The 14,927-nt window shown below is 30.1% G+C and overlaps 4 protein-coding genes across 4 annotated transcripts; 2 read left to right on the plus strand and 2 right to left on the minus strand.

Moving 5' to 3' along the window:
• Window positions 1–10: 10 nt before the first annotated feature.
• GO595_002204 (nuclear transport factor 2 family protein) lies at window positions 11–403 on the minus strand (the record flags this gene model as incomplete). Its single annotated transcript, XM_067915088.1, has 1 exon — window positions 11–403. The coding sequence occupies one exon, from the start codon at window positions 401–403 to the stop codon at window positions 11–13; it is 393 nt and encodes a 130-aa protein (XP_067777890.1).
• Window positions 404–1,098: 695 nt separating this feature from the next.
• On the plus strand, window positions 1,099–4,170 carry GO595_002205 (XRN 5'-3' exonuclease N-terminus family protein; the record flags this gene model as incomplete). The annotated part of the gene is made up of 1 exon (XM_067915089.1): window positions 1,099–4,170. One exon carries the CDS (start codon window positions 1,099–1,101, stop codon window positions 4,168–4,170), a length of 3,072 nt encoding a protein of 1,023 aa, XP_067777891.1.
• A 5,455-nt stretch (window positions 4,171–9,625) lies between these two features.
• On the plus strand, window positions 9,626–10,135 carry GO595_002206 (uncharacterized protein; the record flags this gene model as incomplete). The annotated part of the gene is made up of 1 exon (XM_067915090.1): window positions 9,626–10,135. One exon carries the CDS (start codon window positions 9,626–9,628, stop codon window positions 10,133–10,135), a length of 510 nt encoding a protein of 169 aa, XP_067777892.1.
• Window positions 10,136–14,042: 3,907 nt separating this feature from the next.
• GO595_002207 (secreted nuclease) lies at window positions 14,043–14,750 on the minus strand (the record flags this gene model as incomplete). Its single annotated transcript, XM_067915092.1, has 1 exon — window positions 14,043–14,750. One exon carries the CDS (start codon window positions 14,748–14,750, stop codon window positions 14,043–14,045), a length of 708 nt encoding a protein of 235 aa, XP_067777893.1.
• Window positions 14,751–14,927: the final 177 nt, after the last annotated feature.

Raw genomic sequence — 14,927 nt, forward strand, 5'->3', positions numbered from 1 at the left:
TGGCGATTTACTAATGTTTAGCGGAAAGTGGACTGTCTGAAAGAGCCCAACCTTCAACAACGCGTACACCAATTGGATCAGGGTTCTGTTTAAAGTTAACAAATTCCATTGTGTGTTGTAAGATTTCTTCATTCGTATCAAGATTCTTTACCTTAACACTGTAGCGAATAGCTGCCCAATCATCCTTGATAAGCATATTATCGAATTCACCCAGTTCCATGGTGTAATGCTGGAAAAGTTGTCCCATCATATCTTTATATTGTTGCAATGTTAATCGATGACCATAAACATTATAATGCGCATCTGGTTCGTACAGTGTGTTACACCATTCTAGCCAGCCACCATATCCACCATTCCAGTTCTTGAATCCATTAACAAGACGATCACGGATCGCATCTTCCATATTAGGGTCCACTTTGTACCTTTTGAGTTTCCGACATTATAAAAAATGATTGTTTAGAAAAAATTCCACCGGAGATGTATATTCTCGGTGAGCACCTTTCAATTCACCGTAAACTATTCAATATCCGATTTTCATAACTTTACTTATCACCGGGGATCAATTTCCTAAGAAAAAATGAATGCAATTGACCACATTTTTTGAAAAAAATAAAAGTGTCAATAAACCCGAGTTGGTTATCAATCTTGAAGATGCACGAAAAAAACAAAAATACATTTAAGTTTTGCCTCGTTTTTTGTAAAAAATTAAATGCATTTTCCCCTTTATTTTTCTCGAAAAAAATTATTCAAATCATTTTAATTATATGTTCTGATCAGAGATTTAAAATTTTGTTTATTATCATGAATGTCATATATTATTGTTATATTTATAATCTTTTAATTGGTTTAACAGCACTTCCTATTAAAAAATTGTTAATTAACGAAATATCTGTTTCTAAAGAAATGTTCTTTTGATGTTTACAGCGAATAAAAATAAATAAAATGAGTAAATACTTATTTTGATATTATATAAAGAGCTACTACTACTATTATCCAAATAATTTTTAGTCTACATCAAGCAAAACGAAATAAAAAACACTTTTGTTGTAACATATTTCACTGTATAAGTTAATTTTTTGTGAGGTATGGCTCATTCCAATGGGAGTTCCAGGATTCTTCAGGTGGATTTCAAAAAGGTATCCTTTAATCAGAAAAAATTTAGGAGACCCATCAAGGCCAGTTTTCAACAATTTGTTCATTGATGCCAACAATATTATTTATAGAGCAATTACATCCACCAATACAACAGTATGTGAACTTACTTCAGACTTACTTTCCGAGATCCTTCGTTACCTTGACCTTTTGGTTCAAGTAATAGAGCCAACTGATTTAATATTCATTTCTTTTGATGGCCCACCTCCTGCTTCAAAAACAAATCAACAAAGAGTTCACAGGTATCAAAACTTTTTAAATCCGAATTCAAGTTCTTTAAACTATTCAATTTCTCCTGGCACAGAATTTATGTATCAAATTCATTTGGAAATAATAAATTTCATTAAAAAACAAAAAGTCTCAGATCTCAAATGGGCAACCCCTAAGGTTATTTATAGCAGTGCTTTTACTCCAGGAGAAGGTGAACATAAAATCGCAAGTTATATCCGTGAATGCCGATTAGATCCAGATTGGAATCCAAATCAAGTTCATTGTATATACTCTTCTGATTGTGATCTTATATTTTTGGCATTGCAAACACATGAACCATATATTTGCATATTACGTGAAGCTGATGCTGCCAATTTTCAACGTGAATTCCAATCATTTGAACCCAAGTTAAGTGGCATGAAATGGTCTCGTAATGATTTTGAACTTGTTCATGTTTCATTAATTCGTGATTATCTTCAAATTGAATTCAATACTACAGGGGAAGAACTTGAACGAATTATTGATGATTATGTTGCACTTTCTTTCTTTATTGGTAATGATTTTATTCCAGATGTTCCCGAAATCGATATCAAAAAGTACGGTTTTAACGATATCATTGAAGTCTATCAAAAAGTCATGAAAAGTAGTGAAAATTATTTGGTCGAAGATGGCACTTTTAACAAAGAAGTTTTATACAACTTTGTAAATGAAGTTGTCAATTTCTTACGACAAAAATATGCTTCTTCAGAAGATATTAATGTTGGTGAAGAAGAATTAAAAGCTCTTTATACAGAACATAACAAACAATATATCTTATCAAAATATCCTGAACATACCGAAGATTTTGATGAATTCATCGAAAAAATATCTAAATCTTTTATTGAAGCTATCACATGGGTATTAAAATATTATCATTCAGGCTGTTGTTCATGGAATTGGTATTATCAATATCATTATTCACCACCATTAGAGTTTATTCTACCATATATCAAAGATTATGAACCTGAGTTTGAAGAAGGAATACCTCGTTCACCTTTACAAACACTTTTAGCAATAACCACACCTAAATCATATCAATTATTACCAAAATCTTTACAATCTTATATCACTGATCCTGAATCACCAATTTATAGCATGTATCCAACTGACTTTAAAGTCGATCAAAATGGTAAAAAAGAAAGTTGGAGAGCGACGTATCTCTTACCGATGATTGACTTTGATTTGCTTGACGAAGTATTCAAAAAGTGCTCGAGTGAATTCACTGACGATGAACAACTTCGCGATAAATCGGAATATACTTTTGTCTTTGATGAAAGTTTAGAAGAAGATATCATTCTTATTTCTCCTATTTCCCCATTACAATCTGTTCTTTTATCAACTGAAATCCCATCATGTATACCAACATTTAATAACACACAAATAACTCATGATATTCGTGTAGTACCAATTCAAATGTTTGGACAAGTATCAAATTATCCTTCAATGGTTATCACGCCAAACATAAATCAAAATTACAAAGATTTGAAAAGTGTTGGCTCATTAATTAACGCGCAAATCTTATTTGATTGGCCTTATCTTTGTCCAGGATTAGTTATCTCAGCAATTGATAAAGATAACATATTAGGAAATGATCGAATCATTAAACCAAGACCGAAATCTATGCAATGTTCATCATTATCAATCAAAACTGATCTTTTACGAACATTAGCATTAGATATTAATGATGATAATATCCTTTTAGAAGTTAAACCTATGAACAATAATGGTACTTATCAACAAAAATCTTTGATAATACCAATACAATTAACTTTACCAATTAAATCTAATGAAAAAATTTTAGATAACTTTAAAGCGCCATCTGAAATTATATTACCAAATGTAGGTGATAAATTGGTATGTATCGATGGTATGGCGAAAGGTTTCGTATGTGTTCTTGAAGAAATTCTTCAAAATAATTTAATGAAAGTTAACGTGCTCCAACAAACGTATCCCTTCGGAATGAAGAAACTTTTTGATGAAGATAAACAACATTGGGTTACAACACATGATATCGTTAAAGCGGTTGGCGGCATATCGTTCAGGGCACTCCGAACCGCTGTGACGACCGTTATTGTGAAACCGTTTAATACTAATATAGCATTTGCTCTTTATAATTTTAATCATCAAATAATTGAAGGTTTTTGTAAGCTTTCACATGCATCTGCTAATGATTATGTTTACCCAGCTTCAATTGTTCCATTGATTGTTACATATTTCCAAAAAGCTGGAAATTTGAAATCACTGATCATGAAGTCTATACAGAATGGAGAGAAGAGATTCCCTCCTGTGACCCTTGAACAGCTTTATGGAGGTGATTCACAATATCAAAATGAGAAATTTGAAGATCTCCAAAAATGGCTCACCGAGAACTCTCCAGCTTCCAAATCGCCACTTGTTAGTGCTGCAGTGGATACAGTTTCGCCTGAGTGTTTGGTTGGTGTTGAAAAAATGTTAATTGATTTCAAATCTAAAGTCGTTAATAAGTCAATAGAAGTCGATCAGCGTAAGCTCTTGTGGAGGCAGAAGCCAAATCCATCGCCTACGGCCGAGATGCCGCCACTTGGGAAAAGAGTAATTTCTATTGCATCTTCAGGTGCGGCGACATTTGGCGAAATGGGTACTGTTATTGAAACGAATGACGTTGAGGATACACTCGTTGTGTTGTTTGACCACGAATTAACATGCGGAACACGGCTTGAGGGAAGGCTGAAGACGAACAGAGGCATCAGGCTCAATTTGGAGGACGTTTACGTATTAGCGAACTCATAATGATAATAAACGTATTTTAATGAATAAATTTTCTTCGTTAGCACATTAAAATTTGTTCTGAAGTAACAAAATGTTTTAATATCTTCTAAATCCTATCAAATGATATTTTGTTTTATCAGCAGAATCAGGAAACATATCACACCAAAAATTGATGTTAATTGTAAAGATATTTGTTGAAACATTTTCTAGTCAACAATCATCTTTAAAATTCATAGATAATTTGCACATTTCCTCATAAATGTTGACTTCCAAAGAGGCGAATTTCGTACAGGTAATACCAGTTATCTTTTAGAGCGAATGTATGAACGGAAAATGATTCCACCACAATTACATAGCAATCTATATCCCAAACGGTTATACTTTATCCATCATTTAGAAGAGACAACGTCAAATCATAGTATTCCCGATATACCATATATTCATCATAAGTTTGAATTTTCACGTACTGATTTAACCAAAAACAATTATGCACTTCTTAAACAATATGTTAAAAACGGAGTTACACCATCAGAACTATTAAATGCAATTCGTGATGATGATGTTGTTGAACGGCTTGTTAAAAATTTAAAAGATTATAATCCTTTATCTAAAATTGATCAATCGCTTTATGAATGATGTTCATTCATATGTAAAAACGCTTCAACGTTATTAGATTGTTGTTTATATTTTGGTTCTGTTAATTGTTATCAATACTTAATATCTAAAGGAGGTGAATTTTCACGATTTTCGGGAAATTTTGCGATTGCTGGAGGAAACCAAATTATTTTTGATGATTTTATGGGTAGAGTTAAAGATTATAAAACAGTTTTCCGAAGACCTTTTACTACTGCAATTAAATTTCATCGATATGATATCTTTGTTTATCTTTTTAAGGATGAGAAGTTTTGTATTGATATGAATGAAGCAATTAAGAAATGTATTGACATAATAGTTTTCGAATTCTTTCATATTTAATTGAACATGGGAATCTTGATAATAATGATCCAGATATATTAATGGAAGCTGCTTCGAGTGGAAACATTGAAATTGTGAGAGTTTTATTAAAAAGTTTTAATAATGATTTACCAAAACATATTTTGTATTATTCTTGCGTTTCTGGTAATTATGAACTTGTTAAATATATCCTTGATATCAATAAAGATAATGATTTTTTAATCGATGTTAATGTGGTTGATGTTCTTTCGTTGTTTTTGGGATTTGTTTTAGTCTTTTCGTTCTTTCATAGCTTTTTGGGTAGAACAGCACTTCATGAAGCCGTCGATAGATGTTTCATAGAAATTGTGAAATTACTTCTAGAGAGAAAAGACCTGAATATCGATGGTGGTGTTTATGTTTTATTATATAAATTTTCTGTATATTTATTTTGTTTAACAACCACTTATGCTTGCCGCTAATCAAGGGAATTTAGAAATTATAAAATTAATGTGGAAAAAGGTAAAAATGTTAATGCTGTTGATGTTTATTATTTTTGTTTTTCATTTGTATTAAGAATTTTTCGGTTTATTTTTTTAATTAAAGTTTATTTTAATGTTTGAGAAATGCTTTAATAGAAGCAACTAGGCGTGGTTATATTGATGTTGTTAGATTTCTTTGTAATGATGGGGTTGATATAAATCATAAGGATGTTGTTTCATTTTGTTTTCTGATTTTTTAATTTGTTGTTTAAAAATTGTTTAATTTTATTAGAACAGCTTTTACCCATGCAGCTTTGAATAATGTTACTGAATTAATAAAGTTTTTCTTGGGGAAGTCTGAATGCACTGTGGATAAAAAAACCTTTACAGTCATTAAGAAATTTAATAATAAATAATTATTAATTGCATCGAAAAAACAAAGAAAATTTCATCAAAGGATAAATGCTTCATTGCATAAAAAGCGTAAAAATTTTAATTTTTTGTGTTTTAAAAATATTTTTTAGTACTATTTTAAAATTATAGTGATTTGTATGAACAATGAGTTGTCTTTGAAAATTTAATAAATATAGTGAAATTACTTTTGTCAAATTGCCTTCTTTTGTTGCCTTGCAACGTGTAAATTCATCATATCTATTTCTTAAGCATGGTATTTTGCATTTTATCAAGTAATTTTTGGATTTCTTGATATGATGTTTCTCTTGTCTAATTAGAAATCAAATCTAAATAAACAAGACTTTTTGTTTAGTTTTCGAAGAATAATATTATTGTGTTGTTAAAATTGATTTAAATTAAATTTTTTATTATTTATAATATATTTTTTATATTTAATCACATATTTTAAAGAACAGTTTGAATTTTACCTGATAAAAAAATTGTCTTTTGAAAATCTTCAATAAAAAACATATCATTGGTTTTTTTATATGCCCAAATGAATGATTTTTTTTCTGGATCGCAGTCACAGAGGCATAGAAACAAATTTTATAAGTCATTGATTGAAAATCGAGAACTTCAAGAAAGTCATTTCCAGGATGTATATGAACAATTTCTTCTTGTTGGAGCTTCAAAAGAATCCAAAAATATTGTTAAACCACATATATTATTTATGTATCCAGCTAAACTTTTATATGACATGGAAGAATATCAAACTTTTATTGATCTTTGTTTTCCTAATGGATTTCAAAGAATTAACGAAACAAAAAATTACGTATATCAGTATTTTGTATTTCGTTTAAATGAACATTCAAATAGAAGTTCATTGTATGGTATTTGCTTTCAACATTTCTTTAATTTTACTAGCAATGAATTTTGTAACAATGGATCTTTCTATAATAGTTATCCTTTGTGTTATTGTGTCTTAACCACAGTACCAATCATTTCAACTCATTTCTTTTTTGTTAATTTTTGTTTGAAAACTCTTTCGAATAAAGAAACTTTCATTTATCAGAAAGGAATTGCTGAAAAATATATACCACCTTCTGAAGAAGAAATAAGACTTCTTCAAAATATGGTTTATGATAATGGAGGTCAAAGAGTAAAAGACATTAAAATACCTATTTTTTTCATACAAGAGTTACGCTTATATAAGGCTTTGACTGTAGGAAATGAGTGTTATTCAATTAATTTATCAAAAAGTTTCTCAATTATAATTCCAGGAAGAGATAGTATATTTGAAAATATCTGTTACACAACAATAGATTGCCTTTTTTCAACCCTTTCAGTTGGAAATATTGTAAAGTTGATTAGCATACTTTTGCTAGAAAAATCAGTGTTGTTTATTTCGACTAATCTTAGAAATCTTTCATTTTCTATTTTTGCTTTACAATCTTTACTTTTCCCTTTTCAATTCAATGGAACATTTGCACCAATTCTTTCAACCACCTCAAATTATCTTGATTTATTACATTCACCTGTTCCTTTTATACATGGAATTTATCCTTGTAATAATTTAAAAGTTCCAAAAAATGTAATTCTAGTAGATATGGATATAGATAAAATATATGAAGAAGTAGAAACACCAATGTTTCCAGGATCAAAGAAACTAATAAATAAAATTCAGGAAATTTTAACTAGGTTTTTATCTGTAATTACTCTACCTCCAAAATATAAAACCATTGTGTTTTTTCAATCAAATAAAATCAATTCTGATTTTTTCGAAAAAATAAATCATCTTGAATTTCCACATTGCCCTGGGATAATGTATTATAAATTTCCACAGAAATATTTATTTACAGATAAGGTTGTACGATACATTATTTCAACATTTAAAAAGAATTTTACGCCAGCATTAGAAAGGATCTTAATACCATGTTTTGTTGAAACATCGTATTTTAATCAAAAATTACTAGATAAGGTTTTGATGAATCTTCCAGAAAATGAAAGAAATTTTTTTGAACTGTTTGTTTGTTCTTCAAATTTTCATGCTTTTTGTAATGTTAAAGATGAAAAAAAGATATTAAATTCTGATAAATCGAATTAAATATCATTATTGTTTATCATCATATAAAAAACTGTTATTAAATTAATTAATAAAAATATATTTTATTTTGATTCATATTATTTTATTAAATTTTTAATGTTTTATTTAATTAATAATGTTGAAACAATAAATCAAAATCTGATTGGAATTCCATAAAATTCATTTCTTTCCAAGAATCAGAACAAAAATACAAATCAAAAAAATCATCATCATAATCATTATTTTCTTCCTTTTTAAAGAAATTCAACGGTCTATGTTTCATTAGCCAATTAAATCTATTCTTTATTGTTATCGAAGAATAGTCAGGGAAAAATCTTGCAATTTTAGACCACTTATTTCCCATTTCTTTTTGCTTCTGAAGAAGTAATGCATCTTCTTCAGGTGTCCATCGATTTCTAACAAGATTTGGATCTAACATTCCTATCCATCTTTCTCGACATTGTTTTCCATTACGTGTTTTGACTTTCTTTGAAATAGCTGTCCAATGTGGAACGCCTATTTCTTTCACAGCTTCTCTTAGTTGGTTATCTTCTTCTTCATTCCATTTCCTTTTTATGTGATTTCTTTTACAATTCATTTTAATAAATGTTAATTTTTTCCCAGTGATTTATACCTTGAAAGTCTAAATTTTTGGGATTTTAATGATTCAATTTTGATATGAATGTGAAATAATATTCAAAATATCTTCATCAAAAGAGAATTCAATGAATAATGGTTTGTTTTTCACAAGAAGTTTACCAATTCTCTTATCTTATTGAATGAAGTTATGGTCAGTTTTTCAATTGAAGAGAACTTAAAAAGCTTCAAAATAAAATTTCTAATACAATCTTCGCTTGTTAAATTTTGGAAAAAGATAACTTTTATCGTAATTCATAATTTTTCTTTAATCATAATTCCTCTTGATAACATGTTATCAATATAACATATACTTTTTTTGTAAATCTATTGATTTGCACAAATTTAATTTTTCTTTTTGTTTAAATATAAATATGAAACTGCATTAATGAAATTATCAAGCTTTAATAAAAACATAAATAGGACTTTTAAAGAATCTAATTAATTCTAAACTGAGTTTTAATCTTTCTCCAGTTTTGGCGCCAAAAACACACCATCAGCCCACTTTTGACAAGGTGTATTCAAACAGACATTGTAAATCAAACCACAGATGTACGAACTATTGTCCAACCACGAGCCCCACTTTATATTTCTTTCAAACAGTGGGTACATTCAGTTTATGTTTGGTGTTTTTTTTGCATTTCTTATTCTACTTATTCTTTCAGTGAAAAAGAAATTCTTTCATAACATATGGTTTTTTGTAGGTCCTCTTATATCAGGTATTATCTTTAACACCTTACCAAGCGCGGTCAGTTCTCCACTTCGTTTATTTATTCAGTTTCTCGATTTTCCAATATGTGTGCTTGAAGCAGTATTATATGTTCAACTTGTTGCATCAGTTTCACGTTTTCTTCTACAAAAATTTTCACCAAACCCAAACAAATCTATTCCAGAGAGATCATTGTTATTTATTATTGTTAATTCAATAATTTCCGTTATATGTCTTACGATGGGAATTATCTTTCTTCTATATGGTTTTGACATAAGGCTTCTTCGGAAAACGCATGGTGCTGCTTTTGCAGGTTTAATTGGAAGTTTCATTCTCACAATCACAGCCGACAATGGGATCATTTCAGATCCATGCCTTGTCTTTCTCCGAGTCTCATTATCACTTTCACCCATCACGTCAGCCTCTGCCGGCTTTCTAACTGTTATTCTTCGCTTATTTTTAGTGATTTCATCGTTCATCTCAGTGAAGTTCAACTACGGCGAAGAAAAGAAATTACTAAAAAAGTCGAACAATTCGATTGTTGAAACTGTTTATTATATAACAAAGAGCGTAACATCTAAGCGAGCTGGAACAGCACTTGTTTGCTTACTTGTCTCATTTGTGTTCCTTTCACAAGACGCTTTCATACGACCAACTCCGCAAATTTGCGATTGGCAATCAATACTTTGTCCGGCAGTTTATATATTCTTTTTCTATTTCGAAATATATAATTTTCAGAGTGCACTTTAATGAATAAAAATGATTTTAATATTAGAATGTATTTTATAAGTATCGTTTAATAATAAATATTTATTGGAAATTATCCCACAAGTTTGTATTCTGTTGCTCAGGTTGCTTTTGATATTGGTAAGACTTAGTTAAAACATGTGGAGAGTTAACATGGGTGAAAGGAGGCAGTGGAATGTAAACCATATTTGGATTTTGTTGGATCTCTAAAACATTCGGCATACTTGGCGTCCCAGACAAATCCTGTTGTAGGTTACAATTCCGATTCTGTAATATATTAGAAAGAGGCATTCTCTGTTGAATTATGATTTGATCACCATTTTTTATATCATGCTCACCAAAAGTTAGGTTTTCATCGAGGAAATCATTATTAATCCTATACCGTATGGTTAGAGGATCAATAGATTGACTTTCGCAGTAAGCACGCAAAGCAGCGCCAATTGTGCGGCACTTTTGGACGGTTAATGCCGTTGAACTCCCATCAACGCCGATTATTGATACCGTGATCGGCTCGTTGGAGTTCTTGTCATCCAAGTGGTGGACAATGATTGTGTTGTTGCTCTTGATATGGAATTGAAGGGCAGTCATTTCTGGAGGAAGCTGAACTCCATGATACATGAAATAATACAATTTTTGATCGACATTCTGCTTTTTACAATAAGATTCAAATGCACAACTTAGTGGAGCTGTTTTGTTAACAAAGATATGTATTAATGGAAGTCTGGTTGATTGGAACATAACTTTAATTTTGGTTCCATAAGAATAAGAGGTTCGTTTCTTGTTCTCTTTGATTCCATTAATAATGGCTGGGAAAGTACAAGCATCAAGGATGAACTTTGGGTTAGAAGATAAAAATGAATTAATAAATATTTGTAATTCAGGTAATGTCATGTCACCATAATGAATTCTAACAAAAGCCCCATTAGAAGAATCTATTATAGAGTAAAATGGTGATGATTTAAACTGATAAGTTGTTGTTAACCAATTTCCTGACTTATCAGATCTGCTTAAATGAATAAATTCAAACTTTGGTGAAACTGTTTCTGCAAACTTTGGATCAAAAAATTGTTTGACAAAAGTTTTCCTATTTGAAAAATACAATAACAAAAATTTTTGTGCATTGTAAGCTTTCAAGCAAGACTCCATGATACGTATAGAAACAGGTGTGAATTTAAGTGGTTTTTTGAAGGAAGGGAGGGAACCCTCTCCTTCAATGTTTGACATTTTTTAGGTCGACCGTTTGAATTTAATTTTTCAATTTTTTGTGACAAATTCTTCAGAATTTTTCTTTGGAAAATAAAAAAAATTGAATGGTTTATTTGCCATTCAATACTTTATATAATACTTTTCTATAAAAAAATCGGTGAAAAAAAAAAAAAACAGATGGAATCCGTTTTTGCTAAATAATGGAATATAATTAGCCAGAACATCAAACAATCCCAGTAGATAAACTCTAGAGTTGATTTCAAAAAGTTATGGGAAAAAATTTATCGTATCTTGATATCAGAAATTATTAATGGATTTGATGATTTTTTACCAAAAATAAATATTATATCTAAGACTTGCTTGAAGGGTCAAAGTAAGTTTTAGGTGTAATTTTTTTCTTGAAATTGCTAAAAATGATAATATTTCATTTATAATTCATGCAAATAATTTTACAAAGAAGCATAACACTATAACTCAAAAAATTAATCCTATGACTTTGATATTCTCTTTTGGAAAGTTCCATAATATTTTTATATTAGCAATTTGAACTTATGAATGAAATAAGCCTTAACTCTTTCTAAGGAAAATTTACATCTTGTGATATTTGTATTGCGATTTTGATAGTAAATATAGATTAAATGATAACTAAAATGAAAGCAAATAGGTTTTTCAACGATAGAAAGGAATGAAAGGAAAATCATCGTATTCATATTCAAAAACCCAAAACCGTTTTGGGTGTTCAGTAGACATGTGATGCGAAATAATTTATGGCCGTTAGCTGAGAACTGTCAAGGAATGCATATAGGGTATAAATCTATAAAGAAACAAAAAATGAAAATTGAAATGCAACGTGGAAGGTTTGACACATCCAAGGAAAAACTTGATGATACGAGTAAATTACATAAAGATTATGAAAATATTAAAATGGCTTTTGATTCAGGTAATTTATATATTTTTGATTCAGCCCTTCACGAGCTTAGCCTCCTTACAACAATGTGCTATTTTCCTGTTGATGAACAATTTATTAATTGTCAAATTCCACAAATTTTAATTCAAGCAGGATTAATTAAAGATTTAGAATACCCTCCGAATGTTATACACAGTGCTCTTTCCATTATTGATAATTTAACAAGCGATGTTGATGATGGATTTTTTAATTTTTTTGCACAAATTGATATTATAAACAAACTAATTTTATGCATAACCATCGAAGATGTTAAGGGGACTACCTCGATTTTAAGTATCCTCACCAATTTTGCATCAGCTAATACTATTTTATTATCTGTTATTTTTAACTCATTACCTATTGGTGTATTAGTTGATCTTCTTACGTTAACTCCATCTAACGAGTTACCAACCAATGCATATGAATATATTAATTTTATGCGATATCATGTTGCTGCATTACTCTGTGAGCTTAGTAAATCGGATTTTTCTGAACAATTTGATACTTTTTTTAATGCTGTAAATTATTTACTTGAATGTAAGATACCACAAACCGAAACATTTATTCTCTCTATCTTACATCAATTATGTCAGAACACTGTTTCAACTGAAATTGTATCCAAAGATCCAAGGATTACAGATCTAATAAATTTTGTGATTCAAGAGAAACCTGACTTCCGAAGTTTATTAGCTACGATGAAACTTGTGCGTAAATATATGAAATATTTGGAAAGACCTGAAGAGTATCCACGAATTGATTTCGTTTCGATGGTAAAACTTTTAGAAATAGAATCAGATGAAGTTGCAGAAGATGCCGCAATGTTTATAGAAAAAAGCATTGGGATATATTTCATGCATGAATGCTTCCGTGCGATTAATGTAGTTCCTTATTTTCAATCTGGTTATGTATCACATGGATTCGGAGTAAGGAAAATAATAATTTCGGCGCTAACAACATTAATATATAATTCAACGCAAGAAGAAATTATGCATTATAGTCAGCATGGTGTTACAGAATTATTAACAAAATCACTCGAAATTGATGACGATGACTTAATCTGCAAAATTTTTAGAGCATTGACTTTGTTGTTTAGATTCCCTTATATAAATGATGAAGGAATTAATGTCGTAGAATACGAATTCGAGGAAAATGATGGAATGGAATTACTAAAAGAGGTAAATTATCAAGATGAAAACGTGTATGAAGCGGTAAGAGAATTCACACAAATATTTGAAGAAGAAGAAGAAACACACGAAGGGTGGTGATCATTAAAAGTTGTATTAATCTGAGGATATAACATTAATAAACATAAAAATATATATAATATTGATTAGGTACATTATTATTTTTTTAAATAAGTTAACCCAAATAGATTTTTTTTCATTTAACATTAAATATTTTAATAGCTTTTTCGACTTGAAAAAATTCTGTTGAGGAAACGATCAAATTACTTTTAACGAGCTCTATCGTAATTTTTTTGAGTGAATTTACTCATTTTATCTTCTATAAGTGTTTTGGGGTTTAAACTTTACTAACATGACAAACAGTTTGTTATAAATATCAACAATTGAAGGAATAAATTTTGACCAAAATTTACACATCTATAAAATTTAATTAATTGGGAAAATGGTTTAAAGAAATTCAATGTAATTATCATTTGAAGAACAAATTGTATACAGATGGAAAGATGTGATATAAAATTACAACCAAAAAAGTCTTAAATTGTAGTTATAAAACTACCAGCTTTTATTAAGCTATTTAAGGCCATGCTTGATCGGCTAAGGTGTAGTCATCAACATATGGGTTCCTGTTACCTTGTGTCTTGTTGATGCGATCGTTACGCGTGAGTTCTTGATCAGTTGGTGGATGTTCTCTATTCCACTTTAAGAAGGTATTGAGATCACCAACTCGGGAGATATCATATGAATCGTACATTGTGTAGAAGTAAAGGATACCACGGGCAAGTTGACCACGATCTGCAAGTCTTGGCATGAATTTGTTACCATTAATTAAGCATGAGTATTCATCTGGGTTGGATGGAACAGAGGTTGTGCATTCCATATCACGGCAGAACTTCTTGCATTGGCTGTAATCAACTTCAGCAAATGGATAGTTAGATCTAGCATTGTTAATCTTGGCAGCTGATGGGTAAAGATGGTGAAGATCGGAAACCATTGGCTTTTTTTCGTTAAAGAAGCTTTGTGGAACGCTGTGTTCACAGTTAACATATGTTGCAGATGGTTTTGATGACTTTCCGCAAGTCCATGGATATGTTGTACCAGAGTACATCAAAAACATTTCTCCATCAGTGCAATCAACATCATTGTACATGTAAACACGTGCAGTGTCATATGAATATGCAGTATGGGAAGCATACTTCTTTTTAAGTTCTGCACGAAGAGCAGATCCTGTGAGACCATTTGTTGCATATGGTCTGTTAATGATGCATAAGAGAAAGGCAAACATTTTTATGATTTTTCCTCATGGATAACATTGAAAAAGCGTACTAACCGGAAAATCAATTCAAATCCTCAACTTGCATACACAATTTTAAGCATGTATCGTTTTCCGATAATTAAAGTTGGCATTTGACAAAAAGCGTTCAAATTTTGGCACTTTTTGCTACAACATTCACGATCATTA

Source organism: Histomonas meleagridis, assembly GCF_020186115.1.
Source record: "Histomonas meleagridis strain 2922-C6/04-10x chromosome Unknown contig_16, whole genome shotgun sequence".
Lineage (NCBI taxonomy): Eukaryota > Parabasalia > Tritrichomonadida > Dientamoebidae > Histomonas > Histomonas meleagridis.